Genomic DNA, 19058 nt, shown 5'->3' on the forward strand with positions numbered 1-19058 from the left:
ATTGTCATCTCCTAGGTCCCCCTTCATGCCCTATGCTCCCTTTCTGATCCTTGCCCTTCCTGCTCACAGGAACTGTCCTTTACTAGGAGACCATGGCCTGGCCACTTGATGCTAGAGAAATAAATGGATGGGTGGGTGGAATTCCCAGTGATCTGATCCATGGGAGGTGCTTCATCAATGATATGGGGTCAACAGGGGCCTCTCTTGTTGCTTCAGTACTGCCATACAATGACCACTGCAATCAGACTGCTTCACAGCAGCCCAGACAGAAAATGGAAGTGTCCCGGGTTCATGGGGAGTGAGACCAGACGCCTAAGTGGGGCGAGAGTGCGCTGAGCCGCCCTCCTGCAGCGCTGCGCATGCTCTGTGTCCCCCTTTTGCGCCCCGTTCCCACTCCGCTGTCGCCCCCGCCCCAGCCACGCCTGCTCGCTCACCCTGCTCCTTCGCAGCAGCAGAGGACCTGGCCAAAGGTCTCTACGCAAGACGAACCTCCTGAACAAAGGTGAGGTCCGACAGCAGTCTGAGAGCTCGGAACCTCTCCAGGACGCCTCCCTGGAGAGCTTCTTGGAGGCAGCATCCTTGGCTTCTGGTTTTGCCTGATGTAGGGGTGGAGAGAGGAAGCCAAAGCTGCCTAGCGTGCAGGTAGACAAGCAGGCGGGAGAAGGGAAGTACTAAAGGATCATTGGCCTATCTCAGAAGGTGTGAGCAAAAACCTCAGCCAAGCCAATACTTAGGAGGTAAAGCAGAAGGAAAGGTGGGCAAGCAGGTGAGGGAATGAGTAGAGCTGAGCTGAACAGGACACAGGTGGCCAGAGGATGGAAGGAGAAGCTGTAGTGGCGACATCTGGGGAAGCCCCCGGACAGTGTTGAATGAGCTGAGCGGGAGCTTTCAGGGATCCCGTTTTCTAGTGCCTGAGGAAGAGGAGCTGGGAGCTAGGGAGGCTGGGGAGCAAGGGAACTGAAGCCTTGCTTTTGTATTTCTCTCCTGATTTTCAGACCAGGGGCTGGCACAAGAGCATTGCACAGCTGATCTGCCCAGGTAATTTTGGTTTTATATCTCTGGGTGGGGGAAGTCTGGGCAAGCTCCAATTATGAGATCATGGCATGTTACCCCAGGGCACCTGGCAAACAGTCCACAGGCACAAGCCGTGAGAGCCCCCAGACTGGGACAGGCCATCAAAATCATGAACCTGTGGCTCTCAGAAATGGAGAGTTGTGCCTTTCCACTGTGTGTGTTGACCAGTGTCCACTGTGCTTCCCCCATTCCAGGAAAGAGCAAAAACCTCAGCCAAGCCAATACTTAGGAGGTAAGGCAGAAGGAAAGGTGGGCAAGCAGGTGAGGGAATGAGTAGAGCTGAGCTGAACAGGGAATTGTGCCTAGTGCTTTCCTGCAGTACTAGTTATGACTAGTTCCATCTAACAAGGATCTGTCAAGAACCAATATGAACCAGGGTGTTACTACAGACTTGGCTGAGATCTATCAAAGGAGATGGCAAAAATCATCCCCTCTATGGTTGGAGTTCGTGACTGAGCACAGACCATAAGCCATAAACATTTCAAAATAGTAACTACATGGGTTGAATGAAAGATAGTAAGAGCTGAAAAAAGGAGGCCCAGTTGCAAATTTAGGTGCTGGGACTAGAAAATTTCTACCCAAACTTAAAGGTGATAAAGGAATAAGGCGCATGCTTCTGTTTTGAAGGACTATTCTAGGCAGAAGGAATAGCTGGTACAAAGGCCCTGAGGCAAACATGCTCTGACTCCTGACTGCAGCTGAGGGAGCAACTGGCAAAGGAGGGGTCAAATGAGCTGTGTGGGTTAACTCCAAGTAACAGTCTTGGTTAAGACTAGGGGCAGAAAAGGTCAGGATCTGACCCACCTATTCAGAGGATCCCTCAGCAAGCATCCATTGTTGGTGGCCTTCTAACGGCCTCTCCTCCCAGAACTAAGCCTGGGGCCAGTAGTTGCAAGAGAGCTCCCTCAGGGCTTTGGCAGGCAAGGCTCCTTAGCTGTCCCTCTCTGGCCATTCTAGCAGGTGGGAGTAGGGCAGGTAAGTAGAGCCTCACCTCAGGAGCAGCAGGCAGGGCTGAAAGATGTACTTGGGTCTAGAACTCCTAGACCCCAAGGAAAGTTCTATCCTAAGTAACCTAGATATCCCTCCTTCTGGATGAAAAGGCCAAAAATTTCCTTGTGATATGACTAAAGAGGATCCTGCATATTTTACTTGCTGTTTATTTGGTGGGTTTCTGGTTACTTTATCTGGGGAAAGCACCCCACCTCATGGTAGCATTTTGGATGGGTCTCTGAGCACCACAGGTCTTTTTCTCTGCCAGGCTTACTCTACCTGCAGTATATATCTGTCTCCTTCTCAGCCTCCTCCCTTCTTGGTTCATGCAAGAAGGGCTGGGGGAAGCCACTGCTGCCTGTGATCAAGACCCTTACCAAGTTTCTTCCAGATATACATGTGTACATAAGTGTATGTGCATGTGTGTGTGCACGCACACACACACACACACACACACACACACACACACGGGCACACACGGGCACACACGGGCACACCATCCAGAAGACTGGAGCTACCTAGGAGTTACCTGGAAATTTTATGAGGACAGGGTTTGCTGTGACTTTGCAAGAGCTAAAATCATGACTGATTTTAGGGAGTAGGTCTCAAAAACTGCTGGTTATCACCCTTGTGTGATACTTCCAATGGGTCTAACCTTCCACCGGTAAAATCCTGAACATAGGCCTGGCTCTAGAGCAACATAGCAGCAAATGTGGGAGGGATAAGCTGCCACTTGCTTCTGACTTTTCTGATATGGTTCTGTTATGGTAGTGGACAAGCACATTTATGTTATTTTTGTTTGGTATGTCTGTGAGAGAGAATGCAACAGGATGCACACAAGATCAGAGGACAATTTTGGGAAATCAGTTTCACCTACCATCTTGTTGAAGGTGAAGTCTCTCTTGTCTCTGCTAAGCTGCATACTCCAGGCTAGGCTCACATGCTATCAGACAGTTCTTCTGTCTCTACCTCCCATCGTACCTTACGAGTGCTGAGATTACAGATTCACACTATCATGTTTTGTTTGTTTAAAATGTGGGTTCCAGAAGTCAAATCCAGATAGTCACTTTTGAATGGGAAGTGATTTTACCTGCTGAGCCATCTCCCTGAATCACGTTGTTTTTTTTCAAAGACAATCATTTTAATCTGAAACACTTGTAAATTTGGGTCATCTCCTCTACACCTCTTAAGTGTTTCAGAGCATCCATAATGAAATGCACATGTAGCCAGTGTGGGCATCCAAATAATCAAAAGAGCCCCTTTTCCTCCTTATTTGTATGTGTGTATATTTTCCGGTGAATTTGAATGCATGTCTATACAGGGAGGCCAGAAGTCAATGTGGGTCTTAATCGCTCTCTACTTCAGATCCCCCTACTTACTAAGTAAGCACTGAGCCATTTCCCCTGCCTCCTTTTCCCTCCTTTAAAAAAAAAAGGCAAGAGCCATTTAACATAAAGGACACAGTTTGCTGGGCTGAAGAGATGGCTCTGAGGTTAAGTGCACTTGTTGCTCTTCCAGAGGACTCCTAGCACCCACATGGCACTCAACAACCATCTGTAACTGCAATTCCAGGGAATCCAGTACCCACTTCTGGTTTCTGTGGGCACCAGAAATGCACTAATACATAGCCATGCATGCAGGCGAAACACCCATACACATAAAGTAATAGCATAGTTGTTTTAATTACAGGCACAATTTTAAAGGACATTATTCAGTGACATTCAATGCTTTCACTGTGCTGCTCAGACTTCCTATCTAGTTCTTCGCCCCATAAGGAAACCCCTGAATCCACTAAGTTACTTTTATTTTTTTTTTTTTATATCTGGTCTCTCAGCCCAGCTTTCTGGCTATGAATTTGCCTGTTTTGGACTCATTGTGCTTTATAAACATTTGGGAATTGGTGACATTGTGGTAAATTAAAGCAGCAAGAATTTTCATATTTGCTCCCTGAGTGAGAAAACAGCTACATGGGGCCACATGGAGGGGCATTTAGGGACAAGGAAACTGTTAGGAAAACTTGTGCATAACAGGAATTGGGTCAGTGTTTGGAACTAAAAAGGGGCCCTGGAGAAGAGAGGGGAGGAAGACCCACACCCCGCCAGAGTTTCCCTATTCTCTGGTCAGTCAGGCGTGGGAGGGCTGCCATATCCTTTCCACTCAGCCCTGGGTGGGCATTCAAACCTCTGACCAACTCTTCAGGGGGTGGCCTGGGGGCAGCCCTACCTGGGAACCCCAGAGCTACTTTGCTAAAGCCACCAGAGTTATAGGAGAGAGGGATGAGGAAAGAGGTTCCCAACACCTGCGAGAGTGAGTGCAGCGGATCTTGACTGGAGCACAGGAAGGCCTTCTAACAGGAGATTAGAAACTCATTAAGAGAAAGCCTGTCCCATCCTCTAAGCGCAGTGGGCCTTGATGGGCAGAGACATTCTATGGTTTTATAGCTATATTATAGAAATGCAGGGGAAAAGAGAGGAGGGGGGGCAAGAGAGAGATAGAGGGATAGAGGAGAGGAAAAGACAAAGAGAGAGGAGAGAGGAGAGAAAACAGAGAGAGAGGAGAGAGGGGGTAAGAGTGAGAAGTAAGAGAAAGACAAGTAAGAGCAAGCAGGGGCTGAACAGCCCTTTTTATGGTCTTTACTGTTGCTAGGTAACTGGGGAGGAGTTTAACCTGAAGGTCAGAAGCTTGGGCCATTGCCTACATGACTACTGACCATGCTTCTCTTGTGGGGGCTGGGGGGGGGGCAGTAACTTAGGCAGGAGCCAGAGTTCCAGGAGCATGAGGGAACGCCTACAGTGTCATGCAGGTGAATTATCACCACCAGGGTTCAGACCTAAGTTCAACTGGGGACCAGCCTGGGCTCTGCACAGGTCAGTTCCCTGTGGGTTGGCTAGTAGGAGCCCCCTAGTTTTCTGGGATCTAGTCCCTGATTGAGAATCTGATTGGAAGCAGATGGGAGTGAGTATTTAGTGGCCCAAGATCCTGGAACCTTAATATAGGACATAGTAGGAAAGGGGGCTTGGCAAACTGCCTACAAAAGACAAAGACTTTAGCCACAACTAAAAACTAGGTCAAAGCAGCTCTTATGACACATCATGTTACATTATATAAATGGAATCATACAATATGTGACCTTTTCTGTCCAGGTCTGGCAATTTTAACTTAGCAAAATATCCTCGGGGTTCATCCATGTTGGAACATACATCAGAATTTCCCTCCTTTTTTTTTTTATTTCCTTCTTTTTTATGGCCAAATAATACTCCTTTGTTTATTTATACCACATTTTGTTTATCTGTTTGTCTCTTGACTGTTTCAGCCTTCTGAATAGTGTGACCGCTGTGAATGTGGGTGTGTGGGGTTTTATGTAGATACCTGTTTTGTGTTTGTTTTTAAAATTGTTTTGAATTGCCTGGCCATGTAGTAAGTGTATTTAACTCATTGACTTACCATCCAAATGGACTTGTTTGCTTGTGTTGAGGGCGAGTAAAATTGTGTGTATGTGTGTTTCTACATGTGAGGACACATGCTTGGCAGTGCACAGGTATATGTGTGTACAAATATGTGGAGGCTAAAAGTAGAAATTAAGTGTCCACCTCAACCACTCTTCACCTTATATATGGAGAGACAGTTTCTCACTCGAACCTAGAACTGTTAGTTATTTACACTAAGTAGTTAATGTAGCTACTTAGCTTGCTCCAAGGATCCCCTGTCTGTTTCCTTTGTACCTGGATTACAGATGAGCAACCACACCCACTTACATAGGTACCAGAGATCCAGTCTTCAGTCTTAACACTTGAACTATCTCCCCATGAGGTGTGTGTGTGTGTGTGTGTGTTCTTGTGTGTTCAGGCACACATGTCCATGTGCATGTGAATGCCAGAAGACAACCTCAGATGTTCCTCAGGAGCAATACACTTGGGGTTTGTTTGTTTGTTTGTTTGTTTGTTTGTTTTGAGACATCTCTCATTTAGCCTAGAACTCACCTGGGATTACAAAAATGCACCATCAGGCCCAGCTTTTTTATTTTAAAGTTTTATTTATTTTGCATGTATGAATGTTTTTCATGCATTTATGTACCTGTGAATGCCAGGTGCCCTCATAGGTCAGAAGATGATGTCCTCCATCTGGAGGTTGTGAGCCAGTGTGTGGGTGCTGAAACCAACCTTGAGTCCCTGGAAAAGCAGAGTTCTCATAACCTTCGATCCATCTCTCTAGTCCTAGGCCTAGCTTTTTACATGAGTTTTGGATATCGAACTCGAATCTAAGCATATTCTCATGCTTAGAAGACAAATCTATTACTGATGAACCATTTCCAGGCCTATGGAAATGGTTTCTATTGTTATTTTTCCCTTTGCTTTTGATCATTGTTATTCAACTTCCTAGTATAGTAAGAAGTGCTTGCTACAACCAGGTTATCCAGATAAAAGGCTTGCTTTGGCTCACAGCTTTCAGTTTGCTAATTGGCCATTGCTTTGGGACTGTGGCAAAGTACATCAATATGATACAGCAGAATCACTGACCATATCATAAAGAAGAAAGAAGAAGAGGCCAGAATCCCACTATCCCCTTTGAGAGCACACTGACAATGGCATAAAGACCTCTAGAACACAGAATAAACTGAATGGAGATTCTAAGCTTGGAGCTCAGCTTTGTTGCAATATGGGCCTGCCTGAAGTATATCACACACACACACACACACACACACACACACACACACTCTTACTTGCACAATTTAAATTCTAAAATATATATTTTAAAGGAAAAAAGAGAAACTGAACTCAGCACTAGAATCCATCTATCTGTCTCTGTGTCCTGTCTCCTGGGTATAGACATAAGTAACTGGCTGCCTTATATACCTGCCACTGTGCCTTTCACTTTGTGATGGAGAGTATACCCTCAAGTTCTGGGTGAAAATAAACTCTTAAGTTGTGCTAATCAGCTACCCTTTTCTCAACTGTTTCAATATACAATTGTCTTTAAAAAGAATGTTTCTCCTCTGTGCCTTAGTGCTGGTATCCACCCAACAAATGAACCCTGGCGATTCCTTGTGACCCATCCTCTGGTAACCGTCTCACAGTCCCCATCAGCTTCAGTGACTTGGATGACTCTGTTCATTATACCAGCATCTTAAGACTAAATCTCTCATCATCTATAAAAGTCTTCTTTCCAGCTTCCTTCCACATATGATACTGATTTGCAGAGACTGTGCTGGTTGCCTTGTGAGAAGTGCAGTTGGGTCAGCCCATTTGTACCTCTGGCTTCATAATCCTCTTAACACTGGACATTCAGCCCAAAGGCTCAACTCAGTTCAAAGGCTACCTTAGCTTTCAGTTAGAGGGCTGTGGCTAGAGTACTTCTCTGCTCATCCTGAGAGCAGATTCTGTCCCAGCCTCTGCTTCACATTTAACTTACAATTAACATTTTGATGTCCTGGTTTCCTCCAATCTTTTACCTAATGACTATCTGTCCCATCTTAAAAGGTCATGTTTTTTAAAAAAATACATCCTTTTTTTAAATTTTAGTACTCTGTGTGTGTGTATGTGTGTGGAACAGGTATGTATGTGCTCAAGAATATAGGTGTCTGGCTGAAGAGATGGTTCAGAGGGTAAGGGGTTCTGAGTTTAATTCTCAGCAACCACATGGTGGCTCACAATTGTCTGTAGTGAGATCTTGTACCTCTTCTGGCCTGGAGGCATACATGCCGTACTGGATATTATGTATAACAATTTTTTAAGAATATACATGTCTATAAAGAAAGACCAGAGGCATCTGATCCCCTAGAGCTGGAGTTAGAGATGCATGTGAGACCCCTGATACAGGTACTAGGCATTGAACTTGGGTCCTCTGGAAAAGCAACAAATGCTCCAAACCACTGAGCCATCTCTCCAGCCCTTTAAATGATCTTTTTGTCTGATTCATAGAAACTGCATCAGAAACATGACTTTATAATTGGTCAGTGTTGACTTACAGGACCTACGGGCAATTTAAATGCTGGGTAAATTTGTTTCCTAGACTCCATTCCCTCTTTCTTTCCTGTGGTCCCATCATTGCCAAAGAAACAAGCTGTAGTCACCCACCAGGGCATAATGAAAACTTTGAACCCTTACCTTTCTCAGCTTCCTCCTGGTTTCTCTGCTACTCAGGACTTTCATGTTGTTGGTCTCAAGTCTATTAGAACAGCATTCTTGAAGCAAATGGTTCTAACTAGCTTCTACATTAATTGAAGTTCAGAAGCCTGAGGCTAAGTTAACTTTGTCTACTCTGTCACAACCGTGGCATAAGAATCAACTTGCAACCCTCATTCAGTCTCATTGCTTATGTATATTGTCTCAGTTCTTAGCAACAACAAGCACCATAGGGTCCTGGGCATTTTGTTGCCTGTGTTCCCTTGCAACCACAAGGCCACTCTCAGTCTGACATCACCTCTTCAGATAGAATCTACTCATCTCCTGTAGATCCCACTTCACGGTGCCTCTTTCTGCTCACACGCAACTCTCACTCTGCAGCTGGTGGTTGAGTAAATATGTTAGGGGTGTTGTTGTTTTTTTTTTTTTTAATGGACCTAGACACTAGAGAAAGAGGAATCATAAATGGAGTATCCATGAGTGCCTAGAAAGTGCCTTGTAGAGAGGGATAGCATGAAGGGCAGAAGGAAGAAATTAAGAAAAAAAAAGGGAGAAGGGTTGGAGGGATGACTCACCAGTTTAGAATACTTTGTTGCAGTGACTCCATCAATCTGTAAGTAATGTAGTTATCAGTGGCCTGGGTGAAGCTTCCAGAGGTTGCAGGAACTGAGCCTATGATGTCTGGAGAAGAGGTTGACCACTTTTCTGGAGCCTCTTTCATGCACGCACACACACCATAGCCTTGACTTGCCTTGCTACTATTTGGCAAGAAAAATAAACCAGGTTTTGAAGGAAGCTGGGGTTGGCTTTGCAGCAGCCACAGGCTGTTACCACCAGGCCAGCATGATCTTACTCTTTACATGTCTCTCAGCCTTTCAGCTGTGCTGTGGTTGGAGCCCTGACTATGGCAGCCATTCTTCTGAGGGCAAAGCCCAAGGTAAGTGGTTAGCCTCTCCCTCCCTGTCCCAGAATTTGCCCTGAGCAGTTTCCAAGTGCTTCCACTGCGTGAATCTTAGAGCACTCATTTCAGGAGAGGCCTTTGCTGTCCGCATCCCCACGCAGCACGCTGCTTGCCTGCATTTCCTGCGCTAGGTTTTCTACTTCTGTCTGCTCCTCTTTCCTGAGACAGGATCCCATGTTTCATTGTTTGCATCTAGAATTACCCTGGAATTGAATTCCCTACCACATAAATGGCTTGTTTTAGGTGACAGTGTCTTTTGAAGATGTGTCTGTGTACTTTACGAAGACAGAATGGAAGCTTCTGGATCTCAAACAGAGGAACCTCTACAAGCAAGTGATGCTGGAGAACTACAGCCATTTGGTCTCAGTGGGTAAGTGACTCTAATTCTGAATTTTCTTGCTTGTCAATTGCTATGAACCCAAGGATAAGTACATTTCTTTATCTTACCTATAACTTGTAGGTCTGCTGTGCTATTAAAAATAAAGTGTTCTTCTAAATAGCTTGGTCTTTTAAATGCTCAGAATATAATCAATAACAACCTGTCAGACCCATTTTCCACACAAAATCATAGATTCCCAAAACATCTTTCTATTGAGAAACAGATAGCAATTACTGGAATATTTATTTGCAGCATTTAAGACTCATTTTACAGCAGATGTAGTTGACCTGCTTTATAGAAGTTAGCAGCATCTTCCACTTACACAGGCCATGAGGCCCCACTCTAAGGCCAGGCAGTACACTTGATTTCCAAGTCTGGAGAAATCTAGGCAGAAGCTGGGGCAACTTCCTTCCAGCTGCTTCAACACTCTTCATTCTCCTGTCTTTGTGCATCTGCAAGAGACTTTCCATCTTGTCAATTCCAGACAAAAACCAACATTCATTTGGCTATATGGATGAAGAGTGTCCAAGATTTGGGGCCATACTATTTGCTGGCTGGCATCTTCCTAGCTGAAATGATGTCCTGACTGCCTTTGGGATGGGAGGGATTTGTGAGAATGAGCATTCTTCCATTTTTTCTCTCTGACTCTACAAACCACCCCTGTCATCTGACCCCCTGGGAAACTGCTTCATTCCCTGGCTTCTCTCTGATCATCTAGAGCAAGTTGTGGACACATCTTCCCAAAAGATTTTTGGAATTCTCAATTGAGTTTAGTGGAGAAACACGCTGCCTCCAGGCACATAACTAGGGGAGATTTTCCTGGGGAGTTCTTTGCACTCTAAAGACACAGGCTGAGCTCTGTTTAAAAATTATTCTATCCTTAGCTAAAAAGGTGCTAATTTTCTTCATTTCTTTGAACAGGATTTGCTTTCTCCAAGCCTAACCTGGTATCCCAGCTGGAGCGAGGGGAGAAGCCCTGGATTAGAGATGATAGAATGGAGAGTGCAGCAAGATCCCGTGCTGGTGAGCTAGGCACCCTCCTCAGCTAACTTGACCATGTCAGGGATATAAAGGGCTGGCCTAAGGAAGGTGATGTGGACTGAAATTTTGGGTGAGAAGTCCTCTTTAGTAAGGGTGTCAGTCTTCCCAATGCTCCCTTCCCGTACTGTGGCTAAATGAAAAGACACTTATCTGCCCTCGTGTTACCAGTTCTGCCCACCTTCCAGCATACATTCTTTCTACAGTCCCTTCTTTGCCTGCTTGATGGTTTTTTACTCCCCAGTTCTCTGATAGGAAGATAAAAAGAGGGGGAAAACTCTACAAAGCCCAGGGAAGTGACACTGTGACTCTGTCATTACAGGGAACAGGATAAAGACCAAGACTCTGACTTCAAAACCAAAACTTTTCGGAAGAGGTCTCCTCAGAAATACCTCGGGATCCTCATTGCAGAGACGTCCTCACGATTTCAGGCCAAATCCCATTGTAAGGTACCAACACTCCAGAATCGCAGATAAGCGATATCTATGTCAGCAGTGTGGAAAATCCTTCAGCCGCATCTTCAATCTCATCAAACACCGGATTATCCACAGCAGAGAGAAACCTTATGAGTGCAGCCAGTGTGGGAAGCAGTTCCAGCGCAGCTTAGCGCTGCTGGAGCATCAGCGCATCCACAGCGGCGACAAGCCCTATGAATGTGGCGAGTGTGGCAAAACCTTCACGCGCAGCTCCAACCTCGTCAAGCACCAGGTCATCCACAGCAGTGAGATGCCGTTCGTGTGCCGCGTGTGTGGTAAAGTGTTCAGGCGCAGCTTCGCACTGCTTCAGCACGCGCGCATCCACACCGGCGAGCGGCCCTTCGAGTGCACCAAGTGTGGCAAGGCATTCAGCCGAAGCTCCAATCTCATAGAGCATCAGCAGCGCATCCACAGTGGCCAGAAGCCCTACATCTGCCAGGAGTGCGGGAAGGCCTTCAAGGGCATCTCACAGCTCATCCACCACCAGCTCATCCACCGCGGCGACAGGCCCTTCGAGTGCCATGAGTGTGGCAAGGCCTTCCGAGGCCTCTCAGGGCTTAGCCAACACCAGCGGGTCCACAGAGGTGAGAAACCCTATGAGTGCAGCGAATGTGGCCTGGCCTTTGATCGCCGGGCCAACCTCTTCAAGCACCAGGTGGTGCATGGTGGGCTGCGGCTCCAGCACCGCACTCAAGGGAAGGGATTCCAGCGCAAGCTCCTGGAGCATCTGCGGGGCCTCCGTGGGCAGGGGCCCCAAGAGGCTGGAGAAGGTAGCTCCGCTGAACCCCAGCCCATTGACACCAATGAGAAGTCCCAAGTTTGTGAGCGCTGCGGCCAGGTCTTCGAGAACAAGTTGCTGTTGTGTCGCCACTTGCGCATCCATGACGACGAAGATGACAAGAAACAGAAGCCTGTTATTTCGAGCACCTCAGTTTTGGAGGATAAGTCATTGCTCAGCCAACATCTGGAAGCCCAGCCCACAGAGGAAAGCGACAGCAAAAGCAGTGTAGTTTTCGTGTATGCCGAGAAGCCCCACAGCCCATCCTCACCTTGAGGCCAAAAACAGGGCAGCAGTTCAGAATGGCAGGATGGCCCCTTCCCCAGTGAGAAACAGAGAAGCAATTCAGAATAACAGAGTGCCCTCCACCTTCCAGTGTAGTTTGTCCTGCTCCTTCCCTGATAGGTCGAAAAGGAAAGCTCCCTCCGTAGTCCTGGATGATACAATTGATGCCTAGAGATTGTGCAGGCAGGCTCCTCAAGTTACCTAGGCAGGGTTCTCCTGTGTGTGCTTCGGTGTGTGAGTGCCTGTGTGAGTGGGGTCTCCAAGTGAGCAGATCTGTATTATACAGAGTTGGTCTTTTCCATCCACATGGGAATTGCCTGATGTAGTTAGAAGGGAAGCAGGTAGGTCCAGCCAACTCTAGGCACAGTTACCAAGAAGTTTACAGACAGATGACCCTTGTCCTTTCCCTTGTTGAATGTGGGGTGGTTTCCTCCCCTTGAGAGGGAAAATATACTAAAGATACTTTATTCCATTAAAAGTTTATAAATTGTGAAGGGGCTCTAAAATTGACTTGATGCTTTATAGGAAAGCACAGGGAACCTGCTGTCCTGGGGCACAGGCTAGGCTATATGTGAAAACTTGGACCTATTATGTACCCCTGCTGCTGCTTGGAGGGTCTGTACCAAACCTGTCATCTTGCAGAGAGGTTAAAGTCCAGAGACCTGAGGGTCTCCATTTTGGGAAAGGAGCCTCTTTCCTCTGGTGCCTCATAGAAGGGTCTAGGTAAGACATGGCCTCTTTGTGCCACCCCTAACCACTGTCTCAATATCTACAGTTTCTCTGCACGGAACCCATTGTATGCTGATAACAGGTTAGGAATTTGCACTTAGATGGCCTCAGAAATGAGTCTGGCCAGACAATTATCTTTCAGACAGATGACATTTGTTAGAATATAAAGTTGCCATTATTTTTATATGCTTTTGTTTGCAGGTAAAAGTTGGAAAATGGAGATCTTTGTTATATGAGAGTGTTGGGGAATTGATCCTTTATAAAAATTCTTCAGGCAGAGGGTGTAGCTCAGAGATGGAGTACATGCCTAGCAGACCTCGGGCCCTGTGTTCCATCCCTGACTCCTGCCCAAGCTCAGACAGGAGAAAGTAGCCTTCCCAGCCCATGACTGGTGAGTATGGTGGCAAGTCTGGCCCTCCAAGTGATGATATCACACACACACACACACACACACACACACACACACACACTTGTCTTAAGCCTGGTTGACTTTAATTAGAACTAAGGGGAAGGTGTTTTATAAGAAAATCTGTAGCAGTTCTATTCTGCCTGTGCTGTCTCCAGAAACCCGGGAGATTTGTCCCTTGGTAGACTCAGCTCAGCATCCTGGGCAGCAAGCTACTTTCCAGTCCTCTCATATCCAAGGAGGGAGAACGAGTTTGTCCCAGAGCTGCCTGAGGGCAGGTGGGGGTACGGGTAAAGTGGAGGCTGCCCTTGGGCACTCCAAGAAGAGTGGTGGTACCTTCCCTGCAAGGTTAGTGAGGTTCAAAGACAATTGCCTCCTGCCAAGAGACCATGGGAAGACCTGCAAACCTGGGATGCTGGTTGGGGCCCTGGTCACAGAATAACTTCAGATATTCTTACACAATATGCATACACACACACACACACACACACACACACACACACACACACACACATTTTATGTATATAAAATGTTTTGTGTAAAGTTCTAGTTTATAGCTTGCTCTTATCTCCATGTCCTCCAGACTTGTCCTGCGATTGCTTTCTTTCTTATGAGCCTGCAGTTGTGTGTTGTGCTCAGCCTTGTGTCTTCACTCCAAGTCCCATGTTGGATACTAGTGAAAGAGCCTTGCTCTCTTAGTGTACTGGACTTGGGCTATGTAGTAGTTGGCTTCAGTGGCTCCTGGACGCAGTCCAAAGTATCTGCTACCTTGGTTTCCCACTAGAAAAATAAATACTAAGGACAGTGTCTTTTAATTCCCTGGTGAAGTAACTGCTCAGACAGTCTCTCCTAGGACTGGCACAGATACAGAAAACTAGGCCTCATGCAGTACAGGTACCCACAGTGGGAGGTCCTATGCAGACTGTCATGTGTTCTTAAATATTCATTTCCATGGCTCTAGGAAGGGAATGCATGATACCTATCCTGTAAGCCTGTCACCAGCTTCTATACCCAAAGATAAACCTCCAGAGAAGGGGTCATATGTAGTTATTTTCAGCAGAAAGTGGAGTCTGCAGGGAGAGATGTAAAGCACTTTAGAGTGGAGTACCCTGAAATGCTCCAGAGTCCCCAGTGGTTACTACATACCTAGCAACACATCTCAGTTTTCTACGTAGTTCCGGTTCCTAGATGTTTTCAGCAAGGCAGTTAGGAGTAGTAAGTTCTCTCAGGTATGGTAATCAGGTATATAAAATGAACGGAACAAGTTTCTCCTGGAATAAAGTCAAAATAACCAGAGAGACCTTTGTGCTTTCCCTTGTTTTGTGCCTGAAAATTGGTCCATTCCTTGTGCTAGATGGGGAATGGGGCTAATTGTTCATTTGTGTGTCTTGAGGGGCAACTAGATTATAAACGCTTAAACTATCAAAAACTCCTGCTGTTTTCTAGTCCCTCCTTTTTCTGTCCTCCCTCCATACTTTACTTTCAGACCATTTGCCTTTTAAGACTTTGGGTGCTTTTCAGGTGCTGTGTGAATACCCTGGCATTGTCTCCAGGAAACTGACAGATGGTCCTTTCTGAATTTATCATGAGGTGGAAGTTTTCAACATTTTTGTTGGTTGAAAAAAAAAAAAAAACAAGCTACATGGAAAGTGTTTCCCCTGTGTGGAGAGGAACTGCTTCCAGGATTAAAGTAACAGAGAGGTAGTGGGTTCAAAGTCAGAAGCAAGAGTCAACTCTGAGCTAGCAAGAGCCTACAGTGATGCTAGGATTATTGGAAAGGGTTGTTTGCCATGTGGGGGGGCCTGCCTTCGTCTGCCCAGGGTGCAGGCTTCTCACAGGGCTCAATCCTGCAACTGTGAGATCAGGCCTGTGCAACAGGTTCCTAAACAGAAAGCTCCATGAAGAGGAACCACTATGCCTATCTTCTGTTTCTGGGTTGGTTGGTTTGTTTGTTTGTTTTTGTTTTTTGTTTTCGTTTTGTGCTACCAAGTTTCAGGCAGCATGGAAACACCCACCCTTACAGCTTTCCAAACAGGAAGTAAACTATAGGGACTTCAGGTTTGGGGGTGGAGGTGTTGCTGAAAAGTGCCTTGGTTGGGAGTGAAGAGGATATAGTGTATTGGGGAAGCCCAGAATGCACACAGGTTTCTCTAGGGCAAGAGTCTCAGAGGGCCATTGTTTCATGAAACCACAGATGAATTGAGTCTCGGGGAAACCATGAAGGTTTTCCTTGGAGGTGTTATTTTAAGCCTGTGTGACCAGGCTGGCCTTTGACTTGTCATCCTCCTGCCTCTACCTCCTAAGTGCTGGAATTACAGCGTTGGGCCACCATGCCTGGGTTCTGAAGAGTCTACGTTCTTATGTTGAAAGTAATAGCAGTTCAAGCCCTTGCACATTTATGAGAGAAATGGTACCTCCTTTTGTGTTCAGTAGGGCTAAGCCTGGTCCCTCTCCACCACCTAGGAATGATGAGAGCAGAAATGAAGGACTACTGTGCATCTGGAGGCTAGTGATGCATTAACATTCTTTGGCAGATTGATGGGGGTAAAGGTTCTACAGCTTAAAGTGTGCAACTGTGGATGAGTTGTGATGGGTGTCTATGCCCTTAATATCATCCCCACTGTTAAGTCCATGAACATTCAGCATCTTAGGCAGTAACTCCTCCTTTCTTCTCCTCCCTATCCCATCCTTACAACTACTGCTTTTTATCACTAGTGATTAATTTCTGTATAAATGGACTTCCACAGTGTGTGTCTGGCCTCTTAGTGCCATTTTTAGATGTTTCCGGGTGTTGCTGTGTATATCCTCACTTCATATATATCCCAGTGTATAAATGGCCTCCAATACCTGTTGATGCCTGTTAATTAATATTTATATTCTTTCCAGCTTGAGACAAATAAAGCTGCTATGAGTATTTGTATGCACATTCCAGCATGAACGTGTTTTTGTTTAACTTGGTAAAGAACTGCCAAACTTATCCAAAGTGGTTGCATTGTATCTGTAATAGCTGTTGTATGAGAGTTCCAGTTTTCTCCATGCTCACCAATACTTGTCTGTCTGTCTGTCTGTCTTAGGGTAGCCATCCTAGTGTATGGAAAGTTGTAGCTCTTTGTGCTTTTGATTTGCATTTCCTTCATGACTCTCTTTGCATGTACTTGGTCATTCACATTTCCTTTGAGAAGTCTGTTGATCTCTTGCTCATTTCAATTGAATTGTTTGTCTTCTTACAAAGAATTAGAATTCTAGTTCATCATCAAATACATTTTTTAACAAATGTTTTCTTTCAAATAACATATTTAAATTTTGTCGTTTATATATTTGGGGTTGCAATGAAGAACTCTTGTCAAAAATGTCACTAAGATATTATCTTATGTTTGCCTGTAGAAAATTTTTATTACTTGGATATTTTTTGTTGATAGTCTTAGGGTTTTGTTTTGTTTGTTTAGGTTGGGTTTTTATTTATTTTTCAGGTGATGTCTCCCTCTGTTGCCTGGGCTTATTTTGAACTCCTGCCATTAACTCTGGAGTGCTGGACTAGGCATTTGCCACCACAGTCAGCTTTGAACTATTACTGCAGAACATGCTCCCCTCCTTCCTTCACACAGACTTAAATAACAACTTTTAAGTCAAATGGTGCTGGGACTGAAAACAAAAAGCCTAGGTAAGAGATCCAATCACTGTGGGAGCAGTGTGGTCATACAAGTTACTAACCTGCTCCTATTTCCTATCAAGACAGAATTTTAATGATCACCTTTAAGAGAAGTTGGGAGACATAAAAGGTTTCCCTTTAGCATCCACACAGTCCACACTGCTAAATTAAAACGAAACCTGTATAATACTTAGTTTCTGGATTACACTCTTAATTTCAAGGTGCTTCAGGGAATCTAACAAAATTGAATGAATCTCCTGAAGCCTCAGGAGGTTGCTATGGGAGCATCTCTTCGGCCTCTGTAGAAGCTGGGGGGAAATGGCAGCCCTTAGGTTCTAATGCTAGCCAAGGTCACTCACTGCACAGGGGAGCAAAGTGGAAACTTGGGGAGTTTGCACTAGAAACAAAGCTGCAAGACAAAGTCCTCAGGGAGGAGGCCAAATGTCTGACCTAGCAGAGCGGCCAGCCAAGTGCTCTGTGGGATCGCTCTAGCTTTGTTGGATGATAAGGCACTAAGCTAAAGTCGGGGGATAATTTTATTTACCAACTTGACAAGGCTATATAGAACTCAGATTTTGGTAAAACACCAGTCTAGATGAGGCTGTGAAAATAATTTTTAGATGAGATTGATATTTAAATTGGTGGACTTTGAATAAAGCTATCTTTCCCCCTAGTGTAGGTTGATCTTGTTTTAAATAAAGCTGAAGGCTTTATTTAAAAAGACTGAAATTACCCTGAGGAAAGGATTCTGTTCCTGATGGCCCCTGGATTTAACCATAGCTTCACCCTCAGTTGCTAGTTGGCTCAATCACCACTCAGCTTCTACATTCTGTGAGCCAGTGCTTTGAAGTCTCCCATAGATGAAGAGATGATAGATTCTGAGACACTGTGAGAATCCTGACTAATAAAGCCATAAAGTCATAAGCACAAGCCTATAGCGATTAAATTTATACTGAAAAAACTATTTGGCATGAAGGAATACTTTAATAATACATAACTATGTTGGAGTAGCATTGTCATGTAACTGGACAGATGTAATAGGTAAGCAAGAACAGATAAGCAGTACAATTGCTAAGCTATATTTTAGAACTATGGATAAATGTCAACATTCCTTAAGGAGACACATTTTCCAGGATGTAGAACACTTTTCAAAGTTATTTATGAGCAGGCCTGTGACACACACCTGTAATCTCTGCACTAGAAAGGCTAAGGCAGGAGGATTGCAAGTTTGGAGATGAAATCTGTAGTTCAAGTTAAGAGCTTAAGTTAAGAGAAGATCATGAGGGTGGGCTCTAACCATGTATGGCTGAGAAGCAATAGAAAGAGGACTTCTCAGGCAGAGATAGGCACATAGGGAGAATGTCATATGAAGATGAGAGTGGAAATTAGAGTTCTACATGTACAGACAAGCCACAAAATGGCCAAGGTTGCAGAAACTACCAGGAGCCATGGAACGAGAGTAGACCAGGCTTCCTTGAAAAACTCAGAAGGGACTCACTTTGATGAGAGCTTGATCTTGGGCTTCCAGCACTGAGGTATACTTTGTTATGGCAGCCCTAGAAAATGTAAGACCTACTCTAAATCCCGTTCAAAGGTTATCTTGGTTCAGGAAGTAAAAGCACTTGCTACATATTCGGACTAGCTGACCCCTGAAACCTATAGAGGAGGGAAAGAATGACTCCTTGAAAGTTGTCCTCTGACTTCAACAGGAGCAATGTGGCATGTGCACATCACACACACACACACGCACACACACACATGATAAAGGAAAGATTTTAAAAAATTGTTCCCTATTGAGAAGTCAGGACAGTCTATACAAGCATTATATTGTGAAGGTAATGAAAAGTGAAACCACGAGCTATCTCTAATACCAAGATAACGAAGTGTCTAATAGCAAACCTTTGGGGTGTGGTCTGATCCTTGAGAGAAACAATTATTTTTGAGGACCTCAGTTATCCAATAAGGAAGATGGTTCAGGAGATTAGTTTTCATCTCAGAAAATTAGAAAATAATCTAAAGTTAAACCAGAGATGGAAATAATCAAGGTAAAAAAAAATGAACTTAATAGCCAAGTGTGGTGGCGCACGCCTTTAATCCCAGCACTTGGGAGGCAGAGGCAGGCAGATTTCTGAGTTTGAGGCCAGCCTGGTCTACAGAGTGAGTTCCAGGAC

The 19058-nt window shown here is 45.1% G+C and overlaps 1 protein-coding gene across 1 annotated transcript; it reads left to right on the forward strand.

Annotated features, from left to right (window-relative positions):
• The first annotated feature begins 424 nt into the window (after window positions 1–424).
• Window positions 425–12808, forward strand: Zfp92 (ZFP92 zinc finger protein). The gene is made up of 6 exons (XM_021154115.2): window positions 425–502; window positions 996–1038; window positions 9058–9123; window positions 9391–9517; window positions 10448–10549; window positions 10887–12808. The coding sequence occupies exons 3-6, from the start codon at window positions 9091–9093 to the stop codon at window positions 12092–12094; spliced, it is 1470 nt and encodes a 489-aa protein (XP_021009774.1). The 5' UTR covers window positions 425–502; window positions 996–1038; window positions 9058–9090; the 3' UTR covers window positions 12095–12808.
• Window positions 12809–19058: the final 6250 nt, after the last annotated feature.

The sequence above is a fragment of the Mus caroli genome, chromosome X, assembly GCF_900094665.2.
Source record: "Mus caroli chromosome X, CAROLI_EIJ_v1.1, whole genome shotgun sequence".
NCBI classification, from domain to species: Eukaryota; Metazoa; Chordata; class Mammalia; order Rodentia; family Muridae; genus Mus; species Mus caroli.